The sequence below is a fragment of the Sus scrofa genome, chromosome 6 (assembly GCF_000003025.6).
Source record: "Sus scrofa isolate TJ Tabasco breed Duroc chromosome 6, Sscrofa11.1, whole genome shotgun sequence".
Taxonomy (NCBI): Eukaryota; Metazoa; Chordata; class Mammalia; order Artiodactyla; family Suidae; genus Sus; species Sus scrofa.
The window spans coordinates 6,456,760-6,474,330 of NC_010448.4; the positions used below are offsets into that span (position 1 = coordinate 6,456,760).

The 17,571-nt window shown below is 52.3% G+C and overlaps 1 protein-coding gene across 3 annotated transcripts in view; it reads right to left on the reverse strand.

The window, feature by feature from the left end:
- PLCG2 (phospholipase C gamma 2) overlaps positions 1-17,571 on the reverse strand; it is a 169,947-nt gene that overhangs the window by 23,614 nt on the left and 128,762 nt on the right. For all 3 annotated transcript variants that reach the window (XM_021093743.1, XM_021093744.1, XM_021093745.1), the window contains exons 26-31: positions 15,623-15,725; positions 13,263-13,472; positions 11,747-11,892; positions 10,215-10,329; positions 9,147-9,314; positions 4,241-4,329 (exon numbers count right to left, since the gene is read on the reverse strand). In XM_021093743.1, the coding sequence (XP_020949402.1) occupies positions 4,241-4,329; positions 9,147-9,314; positions 10,215-10,329; positions 11,747-11,892; positions 13,263-13,472; positions 15,623-15,725 (831 nt within the window). The remainder of the gene's footprint in view (positions 1-4,240; positions 4,330-9,146; positions 9,315-10,214; positions 10,330-11,746; positions 11,893-13,262; positions 13,473-15,622; positions 15,726-17,571) is intronic.

Below are 17,571 nucleotides of genomic sequence, written 5' to 3' on the forward strand. Positions count from 1 at the left end.
TATGCCGTGGGTGTGGCCCTAAAAAGAATACTCTTTGTAAAGCGTAGGTACAGCTAACCAAGTAACAGAGTTGATAAGTAATTGTGACATTTAAAATAACTGTGACATTTAAATGCCTTCTTCCAAAGGGGCTCACAGTGCTTACAGACAGTTTTCTGGGGCTTTAAACTCTTATCGCACTGAATGTTTTATAAGTAAACTCCAGCTCAGCACCCACTGGATCAATCATTTGCTCAGACAAGGCTTTCTGGAAGCTGTTTACCAGAGTGCCGCCCTGGCGCCGCCGGGATAGGGTGATAAATAAAACATGGTCTGACCTTGGGCACCGAGAAAGCTCAGGTCTCCCAAGCACGACCCTCGGTGCACTGTGGAGAAGCAGCCCCAGCCGTGCCTGTGAGTGGCGGAGGACCAGGTGACAGGTGTAGGATTAAATAAAAGCTGGGGAAGCGGCAGCAGAGCTGGAATCTGCACTCACTCGGCTTTCCCCTGGGAACCCCACACCACCCCACAACTTCTGCCAACCCTTACCATGGTCTCCCCACCAGCCCTCGATACGTGAAGCTTCCCTCAGCAAGGAAGGCACGTCCGAATAAACACTTGTTCTGTTGAAGAGACTCATTCTTCTCTCCTGCCGGTGCTAGCAACTCACTTCACTTCTTCACATCCTTCCACGTTGCTTACGAGAGCTTGGCAGAGCAGGGTGGAGACAAATGCCAACCCGCTAACATCTGCCACCACTTGGGTCACTGCCTTTGCCCATGAACGTGTCTGCAGACAGACTGAATGTACAGAGGGGAGGCACTGGCTCCCTTTCCCCGGGCAACGGCTGGATGAAGCCAGATCCGGCAGGGGGCGGGGGAGCGTGACTAGGCCAAGCGCCTTCAAGCCTCCTTAGGCCAGGTTTTCGCGGAAGGCCCGGATTTTACAATTTTATGATCCTGCTAAATGAACTGACCCCAGGGATTCCGGATCTTGGAATCAATCCGCAGGAAATACTTGCGAATGAACAGAGACAAAGGGTAATTCCGGGGAGAGGCTCATGAGAGCCTCGTCTGTACGCGGAGTCCCTCTAAGGGGCCAACCTGGGGGAGTAACGGTCAGTCGTGTCAATGCCAGCGAAGGTCAGGTAACGGGTGAACGGGCTTATGATCGCACTTGAGGGCAGTGGTTCTCAACCGAGGGCAGTCGTGCCGCCCGGGGGACGTCTGACCGTGTCTGGAGATACTCCTGGTTATCATACAAGGTGCGGTGGGTCCAAGAGGTTGAGGGGAGGATGCTGTTCAACCTCCTACAGGGTGTGGGACAGCCCCCACCACACCCAACAGCACGGTCCCCAGCATCAGGTGCCCAAGTTTGAAAAGAAAAAACTGCAACTGTTCTTCAAAAAAAGGGGGAAAATGATATAATAGACATGAATTTGTAGTCTTAGGATTATCATACTTATGCGCTCGCCAAAGAGATGAAGGAAGCAAACAGACCAAATACTAATTCCATCTACTTAACTCTCCGCCCGCAAATTACACAACTACACTTGCCACACCATCTGGGCTGTGTTTTGTTTTGTTGTTTTTAAACCATTTATACAAAATAATCTACTCTGGCTTAAGTCTTTTTAAAAAATAATTATTTATTTTATGTATCTTTTCTGCTTTTTAGGGCTGTTGCTGCAGCATATGGAGGTTCCCAGGCTAGGGGTCGAATCAGAGCTATAGCTGCCGGCCTACACCACAGTCACAGCAATGCAGGATCTGAGCCGAGTCTGTGACCTATACCACAGCTCACAGCAAAGCCGGATCCTTAACCCACTGATCAGGGCCAGGGATCGAACTTGCATCCTCATGGATACTAGTCGGGTTCATTACCGCTGAGCCACACTGGAAACTCCTGGCTTAAGCCTTTTAATGGACTTATTAAAGACCTCAGTTTTATCAGTAATAAATTGACAAATGCATAATTCATTCTAAAAGAAGAAAAATATAAGACTTGGGCCCCAACAAGGACTACCAGGCTGACGGACTCATTCACCCTGGTGGAGGAAGGAAGGAATTTCTAAACACGTTGACGACCAAGCATGTCTGTTGCTTAGACTCATGGAAGGTGATTTCTTGGATCCATAATTTAAGGTTCAAACTGTAATTTTCACAGAAGCACCGCTTTTGATGAAGTCTAAGCCATTAACATTTAAAATCTGTTTCAAAATAGAAAACCTTCCATTATCCAGCCTCTTATTCTTTGCAGACAGTTTCATCATGAGCTTATTTTATACCAGCAAATGGTCCCTGGGGTTCTTCACCCCCACCCACCCCCGCCAACTACTGTGCCTCTTCATCTCACATCCTCGTCCCTCTTTTTTTTGGTCTTTTTGTCTTTTAGGGCCATAGCCACGGCATATGGAGGTTCCCAGGCTAGGGGTCCAGTCGCACCTGTAGCGGCCAGCCTACGCCACAGCACTGCAGGATCCAAGCTGCGCCTGTGATCTACACCACAGCTGACAGCAACGCCAGATCCTTAACCCACTGAGCAAGGCCAGGGATGGAACCCGAGTCCTCATGGGTGCTAGTCGGGTTCGCTACCCACTGAGCCACCACGGGAACTCCACATCCTCGTCCCTCTTGCTGCTTCTCCAATGCCCTGAAGTGGGAACTATCAAGGTTACAGAAACTGAACATAAGGCAGAGAGCTATGCAGAAAGCCTGTCCTCTCCTCGGAGTTTTTACTGCATGGACTACAGATTCAAAGGCATCCCCACCTCGGCCACCTCCCTTCCTCACTGGGTGGGTCCAGTCATCCAGGCCCACTGGGGAGAGGCTGCAGGTGGGGCCCAGGCCACTGCAATTTAGCCCAAAGTGCAGTAAAGCCAAGGCGCAAAGGTTTTTTGGGTTTCCAGTGCATTTAAGAATCATGTTGACAGGATGCTGTCATCATTAAAAATACTTGATGGCTCGAAAATGCGAACCATTCCTGAGCAAAGCCGCAGCAGTGACACCCAAGATCACTGAGCATGGATCATCCTAACAACGTAATAACCATGCAAGCTGGGAAAAGTCTGAAATACGAGAACTGCCAGGATGTGGCACAGAGAGAGACAAAGAGAGCAAATGCTGTTGGGAAAAGGGTGCCAACAGACTCGCTGGTCACAGGGTTGCCACAGACCTTCCATTTGTTTAAAAGACACACTATCTGCCAAGCGCTGTGTGATACGCAACTTCCAAATCTCTAGTTATTCTTAAAACCAAAAGAACAACAGTGTAGGCGGTGGTTTCTGCTCCCAGAGGACAATCAGGATAAGAAAACAAGATGTGTATCCGGGGGACCTGACCAAGCCCGTGGCAGCCCGCTGGGGTCCGGGACCACAGTTTTTTCCAGGTTCTCCCAAGAGGCCTGGAGTGACCACACGTGCTCAGCCCACACTGCGTTTTGCGGTGGAGGCATGAAAAGATCTGGAGAGGCTGTACCGGCTGCACATGGGGCCTTGCAAAAACACAAGCCTCGTGGGTTTCCCTCTCTAAGAAGCCGTCGGGAAGATGCTGAGGCTCCAGAACCACGGTACCAATCCAGATCATCTCCTGCCATCAAACCCAAGACTTGAACTCCCCACAGCTTGGTGCTGTGTCCTGACCAACCTTACCGCATCCCATTTCATAGTCTAAGGAGGCCAAGCCCTTTCCACCAAGAGCCCCCAAACTGGTTAAATCAAAAGAGAGACTAAGTATCTTCAAGGTCTTTGCAAACGAAAAGGACCAAGCAGGCAGGCTCCTCCTGGCCAGAGGGAACCACAAAGGCAGTGCCACTCAGAGTGGGAAGTGGAGCCCTGTGAATTTCCCTGACAAGGCTTCACGGGACACTTGAGACCTCTGGCAGGGATTATGGGAGACCAGCAGGTGGGGAGAAGCCCGCAGGAAAGCGGCTTTACCTAGAAAGGCATCCTCTTCCCTGGCTCTGGCTGAAACGAAAGTCAGCCACTTCCAGCAACCTGCCCCTTTCCAGCTCTATGACCTATTCAGAGATGTGTTCAGCATCTTCCAAAAAAAAAAAAAAAAAAAAAAAAGCTGCTGGAAGGAAACACTTAAGACCTCAGAGGAGACGTGTAGCTGAAAGGCATCCTTCTATTACGACGTGGCACGCTTGGCTAGGCAATTCTCAACGCATCCCAGTCCCTGAGCCCACAGAACGCACTGGTCGCGTACAGCCCACCAGTCGATGTGGCTCAGGGAACCCCCGCTGGTGTGCCTCCACTCACCAGGACTGGCCGCATCTCACAGAAAACCAGGAGGGACGCCAGCTCGATGTCTTCACTGTACCCATTCTTCAGAGGAACAGATCGGTATCCTGCAGATGGGAAAACAACAGAAAGGCAGGCGGTTAAGGGCAGACCTTCACTTTCTTGTAGACCCCAGGGCTCAAAGGCCAGGCTCAAGAGCCAGAGAGGTCAGTGCCCGGGCTGGGGGCTGGCTTCCGGGAAGCCAGAGGTACCCACCCTGACGGTCAGCAAAGGGGCTGCGGAATATACCCGTGACCGACAGGTCCACCCGGAGAAGCGAAGTTACAAATATCTGCCACCTAGAAATGAAAATGATTCACTCAGAAGAAATTAAAACCCACGGAACACTGCACCTTGAATTGAGAGTGACTACAGCTGTGGTTCAACTCTTTCAATACTCCCGAGGCCGAAGACTCAGAGGAGTAATAAATGCCCACATCCATTTCCTCCACTTAGCCCTTTGCACGCGCAGGACAGGGGAGTGTTTCATCTCTAAAGATTTCCAATGGGAAGAAGTCTTCCTGCCCCCTGGCAGCCCACAGCAGTATCGATCATCCTGCTCTAAAAGCCATTCCCTCTTTACAATCAGGACCTGTGTCTGACAGTCATTTAGATGCTTCTTTTGATTTAGCAGCGGGTTGAGAGGGGCCGAGTCCCCCCCACGCCTCCCCATGAAGGAATGCTTAAGGCAGCACATACCAGAGGTTGGTCTGCTTGTTCTGATGCAAGATAATAGCCAAACACAGTTGAAATGCAAGTCTTGCTCCCACCCACTCACAACCCCTTTTCTAGAAGGAACCCTTGTTCATAGTATCTTTCCAAGACAGGCTATGCACACATTCATTTCCCTTAAAAAAAAAAAAATCACAGTACCACTGTAGCTCAGCAGTTAACGAACCCAACTGACTAGTATCCATGAGGACACGGGTTCGATCCCCGGCCTCACTGAGTGGGTTAAGTATCCGGCGTTGCCAGGAACTGTGGTGTTGTTTGCAGACGTGGCGTGGTGTGGCTGTGGCCAGCAGCGACAGTTCCGATTAGACCCCTAGCCTGGGAACTTCCACAGGCCACAGGTGCGCCCAACGAAAAGAGAAAAAAAAAAAAAAAAAAAAAAAAAAAAAAAAGACCCCCCCCCCAAAAAATGATATAATAGACATGAATTTGTAGTCTTAGGATTATCATACTTATGCGCTCGCCAAAGAGATGAAGGAAGCAAACAGACCAAATACTAATTTCATCTACTTAACTCTCTGCCCGCAAATTACACAACTATACTTGCCACACCATCTGGGCTGTGTTTTGTTTTGTTGTTTTTAAACCATTTATACAAAATAATCTACTCTGGCTTAAGTCTTTTTAAAAAATAATTATTTATGTATCTTTTTTGCTTTTTAGGGCTGTTGCTGCAGCATATGGAGGTTCCCAGGCTAGGGGTCGAATCAGAGCTATAGCTGCCGGCCTACACCACAGTGACAGCAATGCAGGATCCAAGCTGCATCCTTGACCTACACCATAGCCCGTTAGGTTACCATGGCTGTGTCTGACTTAGAAGTGGAGATGTGTACCTCGAAGGCTGGTATCGGCACTGTCTCTATGGATTCTCCAGGGCAAGCAAGGCCCCGGTTAGGGCTTTTAGGCTGTTTGCTCTGTGCAGGTCTTGGCTTATTGGATGATGAGTCTTACTTCTCTTAGAGCACATTGGAGTCTGTTGATTTATCGCCTCTACGTGATACCTCCTGAACCTCTCCCTTTGCACTGCTTGTGATGAAACTGGCGTGCTTACATAACCCTCCAACTTTGGTCCTGCCCTCCTCTCGTCGGGTAAGCTGTATTGTTATTTCTCCATCGACATGGTGTGTAATGTTTGCATTCCATGTTGTAACCTTAAATCTCCCACGAGGGGAGGCTAGTTTTTCTGGTATTTAAGCAGCAAAACAGAAAGAATAGGACCCGGCATACATTGCCCCACCACCGCGATCTCAGCATTAACCTTTTACTGTGCTTCGTGCTGCATTCATCCCCCCACCCATCGAGCATGTGTGTGGTACTCACTTCACCTGCCAAGGAAAGATGAAGACTCCTGTATGCATCTTCCTGATGTTAGCATACATTTCATTAACTGGAGCTCACTATTTATTCGGTGTCGTTTTTCTGACTACACACAATGAAACGCGGGCATTTTTTCAGGCACCCAGTGCTCCCCACCTTCCTACTGCCCTCTTCCGTCGATATTTTGGCTGGCTCAGTTTGTCTTCTCTGCTCTGCAGTATGAGCTCATGGGACGTATAATCCCTGGACTGTGCCTGTTTGAACACATCCATCCTTTGATTTTATACTTGAGTGACAGTGTGAGCTGGTATAAAATTCTCAGGTCACACTCTTTTCCCTGGAGGAGCTTGGTGACACTGCTCACCTTGAATTCTGCTGTAGAGAAAGTTTTCTGACTTATCCTCCCCTTACAGGTAGCAGGAATTATGTGATGTGCGTGAAAGATGTGAATGGCCTGTGGGTCTCAGGAAAAGGCAGATTCTGCCTCCAGAGGTCAGGGATGGGGCTGAGCCTCTGCATCGCTGATGAGCCGCGCTGGGGGAAGCTGTCAGCCTAGGTGGTGACCGGCTTCTAGGATGCACAGAAATGCTGAGTGCCGGGTGGGGGTCGGGGGGCCGAGCGCTCCAGGGATTGGGTCCCAGCACTGAGGTGCGGCCCCACACGGCTGCGAGCCCCCGAGTGTGCGGCTGTGAGCTCTGTCCCAGGCCTTGGCTGGAGGCCTCGTTTCCTGTGCCTCCTCTCACTGCCCGAGCCTCGTTAGGAAGGGCAGCCCTTTGTATGTATTAGGATCAGGGCTGAGAGGGGTTTGCCAGCTGGACTAAAGGTAGTTGGATCTCGTTTTTCTTGTTGGTTTTGGTTGTGTCAGAGAGGAAAGGGTAAGAGAGACCTGTTTTGAAACAGGATCTGAATGCTGGCACTTTGCGGAGGAGGGGTGGCCTCTGGCATGGGGTCTGGCACGGGCTGCACAGTAGAAAGAACATGGGGTCTGAAGTCAGACTTGCTGGGGTTGAATCCCAGCTCAGGTCGGACAGGTGTGTGACCTTGAGCTAGTTCATTAAGAGCTGCAGGACCCAAAGTGCTTCCATTAGAAAAGTGGAGATGCTAAGACCCCTTTCACAGGAGTGCTGGGAGGAGTAAAAGAGACAGACTTTGGGGCACCCAGCACAGTCAACACTGTTCTCCTTCTGTGCTGAGCTGCAGCTGGCTTAAAAGCTTAAGCACATGCCTAATGACAATGGGCAGTTTATTTCCAAGTTCCAAAGGCCCCGTGCCTTACACACAGAGGTACTGTTCATTCCACCTCAAGCCTTCCGTGTGCATGTGCCGGAGCAGCAGCAGCAGCGGGGCAGAATACGAGGTCTTACAGGGAGGAGCGCACAGCTGGGGGAGAGGCACATTCTGTACCGTCCTTGAGATGCTGTTCTTTATTTTTTAAATCTCTCCAGGCTGCGTCTTAGCCTCTTCTAGAAGACTAGACACAGTTTGGTGGCTGGGAGGGGCTCCACTGCTCATACCCTGGTCAGGACACGTAAGGGGTGGGGGGACAGAAACAGCACAGCCGCTGGTCTGTGCGGGTGAGGCCAGGAAATGTGTGAGAAACGGGTGGGCACTGTTACCATAAAAAAAAATCGGTCAGAAGCCTGCCTTCTTTGGCTGATCTGAAAGAGGCCAACGGCACGTAAAGTACTGCAGCTAAATAGCTGGGTCTCAGGTAGGTTCCAGGCCGGGCAGGTTCACCCAGACGGTTAGCAAACATCAGGCATCTGGGACCTAACGAATGCGTGTTTGCAGCTGCTATTAAATGAGGAAAATGGTATTTCTAAAGTATTAAAAAATAATCAGACTGTTTAAACATTTCTCAAGTTCTTGTTTAATCTCCTCCTTTGCTTAGGAATGTGTTTCCTCCATTCAGATGGGCAGCTGAGGTCTCGGTTTTCTCAAAGTGCCATCTAATGAGGGGGCTGACATGCACATTCCTGGGCCACCCACACCGGCTGAATTCCAACACCCCAGGATGGGTCCTGGCACCTGCATTTTCTAACTGGAGCACACACACGCACCCCACATGCCTACGTGTAGGGCAAGCGCCCAGCAGGAGAAATGATCAGGTTTATGATAAAAAGAAAGGCAGAAATTTAAAGAATATGTTATGTTCCAAGTTAGAAAAAAATTTTACAAAGTGGAAAACGGGACCTAAGGCTCCCAGACCACAGCAAGAGCAAGGACCACGTCTGTGCATAAATCACTCAAGTAAGAGTCATCTTTCTCTTTCAAAAAATGGTCCATAGAAAACAACAGGGAAGCAGTGATTTCTCGAGGAATCCAGAAGGATCTATGATCATGTCTCAAAGTACAGGGCCTTTCGCAAAGTTTGGAAGGGTTTTGTGTGTTTCGTTCAGCATGAGAGAGAATCACGAGAAGCCAATCAACAACCCCACTTTCATAAAGGAGGAAGGTGATGCACTGACAGCCCAGGGGTCTGCCCAGGATGACATGGGCAGGGGCTCATCTAAGACCATAGCTCAGGCCTCTTCTTTTCTCCAAGCGCCTTGCCAGCCCCTGGCCCTGACTGAGGGGAGGCAGCTTCTAACCTTTCCAAATGAAATCAAACCACAGTGCCAGGTGGATCATCAACCCCGTTTCGGATGCAGATCCCTGATGGCGACCTGCCAGCATCCCATCCCACCAGCTGCCCTGGTCTCTGTCCCAGCTCATGGCAACTCTCAGGCCATCAACTATCCCAGCTACCGACAATTTAATAAAAACCAGGCTGCTTCAATGTTTTCAGAGCAACAGCCAAGACCAAAATGAGCAGTGTAATTAAAATGGGTCTTACCTGATTTGATGCCTTTAATGGGGTAAGTGGCGTGAGCGAGAAAGTTGGGATCGCTGAAAATATCTTCCTCATAAACCACGAAGCGCAGAAATGCGAGGTTGGGGTCATAAATTTCAAATGTCACCTTCTCCTGCGTTGGAGCCCAAACAGGGCTTAGGCCATTGTCATCTGGAAGGAGAGGCAAGCACCTTGAGAAGCCCCATTCATCCTGCCCCCTCTTGGTCAAACCATGCTCCATCCATCGGCTGTGAATCCCCTTAGCAACCAAGTAAATTCACATCTAGGCCAAGATCTAAGAAGGTACTTTTCCCCAGGGGCATCACAGGCCTGGTTCTCAGCAAGCAGAGGGGAGGAGGCCACCTCCCCGGTAGATCTCGCATCTCAACTCTGGGATGTGGGAGGCATGGGAGCTGGAGGCCAGAGCAGCAACAGGTGGGTTTGGAAGAGAGAAAAGGAGAAGAGGGGAGAGCCACGGCCCTCGTCTGCTGAGGGCAATGGGTCAGGCTCTCCGAAGCAGGAGTGGGTTCTGGAGTTCTCAGGGGAGAACCAACCTGAGCGAGCCCGGGAACTAGTTAACTTTCCCCTCCCACAAAGACGAGTCTCACGGCTCAGGACGGGAGTTGTTCAGGGGGCTACCTTGCACCAGAGGCAGGGAGCCAGGCCTTCAAAGGCCGGCAATTCACGGTTCCTTCCCGGCTTCAAATGGCAGAAAAGCCTTTCTCAGGGCCTCCCTGCCTCCATGGGAGAGGATGACTCCGGCCAGGCTGCAGCCTCTGGCTCAGGTCAGCTCCATCCTCTCTGGGCCCTGGACCAGCAGGTGAGGGCGGCTGTGTCATGAGGCAGGGAGCCAGAGCCTGGGCGGGGCCTCCCGCCGTGCGTTACTGGCTGAGAAGCAGAGCAGAGGGTCCGAGTTCAACTCTAAAACGCGGCCCTTGCTCTCCCTCCCTGAGCTGCCCGCGGCAGGCAAGAGGGATGGAGGGCGAGGCTGGATGGCACAAGCGTGGTCCAAACTCCCCAGCGCCCAGCATCGCCTGCAGCTGAGGAGAAGGAAGGACCCAGGCAACTTACTCACAACTGTTGTTTTGAATTTGTTGTTGTCATACTCGGCTCCGCATATTTCCACCTCCACAAAGGGACACACAATACTTCGGCCAGTTTTGGGGAGATGGCGAGCCCCGAGGACCTAGGACGCCAAAAGCAAGTGTAGGAGTTCTCCATCCTAAGCAGAGCTGACGGGTGGGTCTGCATTTCCTCACTGGACCTGCTCCTGCACCAGACACCCGCCCCCCAGCTTCCCTGCTGGGGATGAAGAATGGGGGTGGGGAGGCGGCGAGGATCCCACAGCTGCTAAGGATGAGCCAGGATCCAAGCCCCCAGCCCTCAACCTCAGCAGGGGGGCCTCGCCTACACACGAATGCACACACCAAGGCCAGGTGGGCAGCTGGAGGGACAAGAGTTGAGTCACCTAGTCTCCCAGCCAGCTGCTCTCAGGAAAGGATGGAGGACAATGCGGAAAACCTTTTGGTAGGTGACCTTTTTAAAAATCTTTTTAGGGCCACGCCCACAGCACATGGAGGTTCCCAGGCTAGGGGGCAAACTGGAGCTGAAGCCACTGGCCTTCATCACAGCCACAGCAATATGGGATCCGAGCCACATCTGCCACCTACACCACAGCTCACAGCAATGCTGGATCCTTAACCCACTAAGCGAGGCCAGGGATCAAACCCGAGTCTTCATGGATGCTAGTTGGATCTGTTAACGGCTGAGCCATGATGGGAACGCCTGAACTTTTTTTTTTTTTTTTTAATTAAAAAAAAAAAAGAGTTCCCGTTGTGGCTCAGTGGTAACAAACCCAACTAGTATCCGTGAGGATTTGGGTTCCATCTCTATGGGTTAAGGATCCAGCACTGCTGTGAGCTGTGGCGTAGGTTGCAAGCTTGGCTCAGGATGTTGTGGCTGTGGCTGGCTGCTGTACCTCTGATTAGACCCCTAGCCTGGGAACCTCCATATGCCGTGAGTGCGGCTATAAAGAGACAAAAAAAAAAAAAAAAAAAAAAAAAGAACTTTGGTTCCACGTGCTTCAATTTCTCTCCCTTAATCTTATGAGAAATGCAGTTCATTTCCTGACCTTGAAGTTTTCAAAACAGGAGCATAGAAAAACTCTTACAAAAAGAGATAGCCCACTCTCTGAAAGTTGGATGAACTGTAAAAAAAAAAGAAAACTTTCTCCCCCAAAACTGGCCCTCTTGGGGACAAGCTCTCTGCTCCATGGAGAACAAAGAGCCACTGCCCATGTGTCCTATTTGCCTCCTTTTCCGGCCAGAGGCTGACCTCACAGGGACCTCGGACCCTGCTGAAGCTGGCAAGACACGGATGCATAATTCATGCCTCCTCCAGCAAGGGCAGATGATCGAGATGAAATGGGAAGACGCCCGCTTCCCTCCCCCCGCGACCCTGGGCCGCACGGTCGCTAAGATACTAAGGAGTCCCCCACGACGCTGACGGGTTTAGACAAGGAGACTGCGCCCCAGGCACTGGGCGGGGCCGTCCCGACCCCACGCCGCCCGGCTCCCTGGCCCGGGCAGGAGAGCGGGCCTTACCTTGACCGTCAGAGTCATCAGGATCTTCCTCTGCGACTCGGGCGGCATGGGGTCGTACTTCTCGGCCCTCATGCTCTCGGGCTGCAGGACGTAACCCGTCCGTCCGTTGAGGGAAAACAGAGCGTGGTTCATCTGCATGTACTTATCTGGGAAGCAAAGGCAACGCTGCTGAAACTCAGGCATGAGAAGGGGCCCGCAGGGGCCGGGAAGGGTGGTTCATACCTTTTGCCAAAAATAACTGGAGGCAGCTATTAAAATAGGCAGCAGACCCGAATACATGGGTTTAAAAAAATTCATCAAAAACTCATGTTACTGAAAGAAGACACGGAATTTTGTAAAAAGTCGCAGACAAGGAGACACCATTCCAAGTATGACCCAACAATCCAGAACCTACGGAAGCTAAAAATGACCACAGAGGAGGGAAGTTCCATAAATGTTGATATCCTGAGGTCATTTAAACTCAAATGACAGGTACATTTATACATGTACATTTAACCTATAAAAGATCTGAGAAATGCGTGCTGTGAATACCGACACCCCCTTAGAAAAACTGGGTAAGAAGCATGAGTGGAGTCTGCAGAAAACAAAATGCAAATGCTTCTTAAATGTACCAAAAAGCTGGTTAAACTGTTACTCACGGTGAGAGATTCCCACTAAGGGAGGCTCAGACTACAATGTAAGGTCACTTTTCACCCATCAAAGAGTAAAAAGTTTGCTGCAACTATGTTGGAAAAGTTAGCCAGACATGTTACAACCGTATCTGCCCTCCTGCCCACAGCCCCTGTGGAGGGTGCTGGGCAAGGGTCTTAGGATGGGACGCTACTGGATCCAGGTGTCCAGGGCTTTCCCTCATGGCCAAGTCAATCAAAGCTGTCGGATCCACCCTGCACTGGGGAGAATTCTGCCCGGAGATGTACTCCCACTTCTACAATGATGCTCACGTAGGTAACAGGGGGCGGTGCCGTCTATTATAACAGCAAATGAAGAGAAATAAAAGGGCCTCGGCAGCGATCAGCTGACTACACGGTGGTTCCGTGCAGTGGACTCCTACGCAGATGTGAAAACAACAGCGAGGAGACGACTGAGCTCCCCCCAGAGAGGCTTCCAGAACAAGCACAGTGCAAGGACCTGTGATTAATGCTGTTAGCATAAGGAAGTCTTGCATGTTGGCTTTTTCCAGCATGACTATCTCTGCACGAGAGCCTGAGCATGAAGCTCTCAGAAAGGGATGAACAGAAGAGGAGAGGGGGCCCCAAGACAGCCACTGAAGGAACACCAGGATGCAGCTATGCCTGAGGCTGAGCGTCAACTCCTAGGCTTTAAAATGACGTGAGCTGGTGCATTTCCTTTTTCTCTCAAGCCAGTTTGACTCCACGTCTGTCGCTGGCCATCATGGACCGCCCCCCCCCCCCCCAGACACAAGTAAGTGCCCGCTGTGCCCAGTGGTCCGCTTCATCACTCTGATCAACGGATGAGCCTTGAGCTGGTATCCTGGCCACACTCAACTCCGCTTTACCTGCGGTCTGGAAATTGAGTGCCACCATCTGGGAGCCACACAGCCAGAGGCGGAAGGGGTCGTAGTTGGAGGAGTCAACCCGCTGTCCCTTGGGGTAGATGCGGGTCAGAGCCTTTTGATTGTATTTGAGGAGGTCATTGGGTTTCTGTCTGGTGACGCTGTCAGCCTTCGTTTCCACAAAGGAGCGGATTTCTCGGAAGTCGGGGTTTTCTGCACACAAAGAGGAAGTCACCATTTGTTCTGTGTCTTATGCAATTTCTATATGCTTGATACACTGGTTAGATGCTTGGGTTGGAAAATGGAACCAGGAATTGCTCTCGGATAAGATACTCAAGTGGTTATGACAACAGTGACAAAATTGGTTCTGCTATGGGCTCCTGCCCTTGGAGGGTCCTCAATTTTAAATGGAATCCCAAGAGTTCCTGCTGTGGCTCAGTTAGTGAACCCAACTAGTATCCAAGAGGACATGGGTTCGATTCTGGCCTTGCTCAGTGGGTCAGGGATGTGGCGTGGCCATGAGCTGTGGTGTAGGTCACAGACGTGGCTCGGATACTGTGTTACTGTGACTGTGGTGTAGGCTGGCAGCTATAGGTCTGATTCAAGCTCTAGCCTGGGAACCTCCATATGCCATGGGTGCGGCCCTAAAGAGGGGAAAAAAAAAAAAAAAAAAAGGGAGCCCAGGGTTCCCATAGCCTTTTAGTCTAGGATTATGGTCATTTACTTTTTGTTTAAAACAACCCACAGCCTTGGACAAGAAACCACCAAAGCGGCACAGTTCTAGAGGACGGGGGAGGGGGACCTAAGGAATGAAAGATGTGTCAGTGGACGTGACTTCCTCGTCACCAGACACAAGGTGAGTAAACCCTGCATCTGGGGAGGGAAAGCCAACGGCCACAGCAGGGGATGTGAGGGCAGAGAGGATGCCTGCGTGGCTCAGGGGACAAAGAAGGGGAGGAGGCGTGTGGAACACGAGGCAAGCCTTTGCTTGTGCGGAGCTCTGCTCCTCACGTCAGCCGTGGTGGGACGGCTCGTGAACACACGGAACCTGCCCAGGGCCGGTCTGGCACTTGGACATCTTTCCCTGCGTCTGGGCGACCCAGAGACCAGCCTCCCAGTGACCACGAGCCCTGGGGTTCAGTACTGCTCCTCTGGTCCTGTGCCCTGGAATCTCAGATGCCTGCGATCCGAGACAGGAGCTGCTCGAAAGGGGCAAGAAAAGATGAACGGGACCATTTATTAGATCAAAGAACTTGCTCCTTGGCAGAATGCGGTCAACGATCCATTTCTGAACCTTTCTGCAGGAGGCTGAAGAACGGTCCCAAACCCACCCGGGTCCTGGTCTCTGGAACCTGTGACCGTGTTCCTTATGTGGCAGAGAGACTTTGCTGACTAAGGTGAAGGGCTTGAGATGGAGACGTAGGCATTGGAGTGGCATGGCCACAAGCCAAGGAACGCTAGTGCCACCAAGCCTATGTGCAATGGAGAATTACACCCATAAAAAGAGTGAAATAGCAGCATTTGCAGCAACATGGATGGGCCTAGAAATTACCACACTAAGTGAAACTACTCAGACAGTGAGACACAAACATCATAAGCTATCACTGGTGTGTGCAATCTAAAAAAAAGGATACAGGAGTTCCCGTCGTGGCTCAGCGGTTAATGAAGCTGACTAGCATCCATGAGGACGGAGGTTGGATCCCTGGCGTTGCCAGGAGCTGTGGTGTAGGCCGGCAGCTACAGCTCCGATTCGACCCCTAGCCTGGGAACCTCCAGGTGCTGCAGGCGTGGCCCTAAAAAGCAAAAGAAAGAAAGAAAAGATACAAATGGACTTATTTGCTGAACAGAAACAGACTCTCGGAGGTTGAAAAACTTAGGGTTACCAGGTAGGGGAGGCGGACGGGGGTTGGGCCTGGAAGTGTTCTAAAATGAGGTTGTGTTGATATAAATACAATAAAATTCACCGAATTATTTTTTAAAAGGAAAAAAAAAAAAAATAGCCGAAGAGGCAAGGAACAGACCCTCCTCCCTGGAGAACGTGAGGCCCTGCTGACACTTTGCCTTGCTCAGGGGAGCCGGATTTTGGACCAGGAGGGAGTAAATACGTGTGCTTTCAGCCACCACGTTTGTAGCAACTTGTCACAGCAGCAGGAAAACGACTCCACCTTTGAAGAGGCTTTTCCCGCTGAAGGTAACAGAAGCGCCTGTTTGCCCAGGACCCTGGCCCTGAGCACAGACCCAGGAGGCTCTCACTGTGCCCTCGGGACGTGTGGGAAGCGTTCTCACTGTGCCCTCTGACACCAGACGCCAGAGGCATGGAGGGCTTTCACCAGGTCCAGAGGCAGAGTCACGGGGGACGGTACCTAAGTTGTCCTTGGTCTTGCTGGTGGGTTTGCAGTAGACGACCAGGTCCGAGAGCTCGATGGCGATGGACTGGTTCTTCTCCCAGTACCTCATGTTGTTCTCCTGCGTGGAGCCAACCAGCATTAGCTTCGTGCCACCCCTGCAGCACCCCCGCCGCGGTGTCCTCCGGCTCCCCTCTCCCGCCTCCGCCCCTCGCGCATGCTCAGACCTTTCATGCCCTGGACCGCGCTCCTTGCTGCTGCCCCTCCCCCTCCTTCCTGGAACTGCGGAAAGTCTCCCCCGAGCTGCCTCGGCCTGGGATCCGGGATCGGTTCTAGCCACAGCTCTTGAGAAGAGAGGGGAATGAGGGCTCTTCTCTGTCACACCCCTCCCTCCATAACCCTCGGATCCAGGCCTCCTGCCCCCCGACCCCCAAGCTGTTACATCAGGCTCTAGCGCCCGAGCTAGACGCTCTCCAGACCAGGGCGTCCTCGTCCTCACTCCCTCCCCTGCTCTCCAGGAGCCGGTCACATGCCACAGGCCTGGGAGTTGCATTCTCCGTCGGGGGCCCCACAGTCCAATCCGTCTTCAATAAGCGTGGGCGCTCACGTCACTCCAAACCAGGCCGCCCTCTCAGGCCACACCCAACCCACTCATCCTCCCACCGGCCAAGGGGTCAGGGGACACTGGAGAGAAGACCCCACGCAGATGGTGACATTCACCATGGGGGGGGGGGGCGCTTGGCCTGGGGCATCGCTTGCTGGCGATTATCCAGGCCCCGCTTCCCTGAGAGGAAGACTTTCTCTCTTTCTACCACGGAAAGGCAGAAGAGCCCTCCCCAGGCTCCACCGAGGGCCAGCGCTGAAGCCATCAGCCTCACCCGCGTTACCACCCTGCGTCGTCCCTTGTACGTCATCAGCCTCCACTGGAGAAGACCTCTCTGAAATGCACGAGTTCCCCATCCCGGGTCCCTCTGAGAACCACAGCAAGGACCTCCTGGCTCCTCGCCCTGCAGCAGCCCTGTCCTCCCCCCTCCTCTGCAGGGCCATCAGAGCCTTTCTCCTTCTGGACGCCCCCCAAAGCACTGCTCCTCCAGGATGCCCACCAGGAGGACTCCATCCAGAACTGGGAAAAAGATACTGCTTTCCTCAAACCTTCCCGAAGGCTCGCGCCTCAGCTCTTCTCGGCCGAGGACTGTCCTCCTTACAAAAGAAAGCGGGTGCCCTCACCTGCTTGTCTAAACCACAGGTGTGCTCGTCCTTGACCCGGGGAGGCGTGCCCGGGCCGGTCCGCTTGGCTACACCCCCTGGGGGCCCCATGCCTGGCGAGGGCAGAGGCCTCCTCATTTAATGCCCCCAGGAGCTCTGGGAGGTGAGTACTCAGGTTAGCCTCGTCACACAGCCGGGGAAACTGAGGCACAGGGAGGCTGGAGGCCGTGCCCAGTGGGCAGAGCCAGCTTTCAAACCGGCCTCAGAGGCCAACATTCATAGGTAAGATGATAAAGCCAATTAAAAAGGAATGGAGAGCGAAAGCCGAGGCGAGCAGCCTTGAAGAGCGAGGCTTAACTTCAGACACCTTCATGCAGTTGGCAGGGGAGGGCACACGCTTCAAGTGAAGTCACATTTTTCTCCAAAAAGAAACGGAGAAAACCAGGAAGCAGCAGGCCGAGGTATCAGCGCCAGGCCCCATCCCCCCAGGAGGCTTGAGTGCCCGAGAATCAACACAGCTGCTCAAGGCGTCCTCACGAGTGTTTTAGTCCTTTCTCAGCTAGAGGGGCCCAGAATCCCAGACACGAGCCCATGCTCACGGAGGGCACATGCCAGCAGGCGGTGCCACGCAGATCTTGACAACCACTCACGGGCAATGAGAACATGCCTAGAAGACGGGGATGGGCTCTTTGAAACGAACCCCAGGACAGCCCCCCTGCCCCCCCCGCCGTCGCTTCGGAGCTGTACTGCAACGGAGGCAC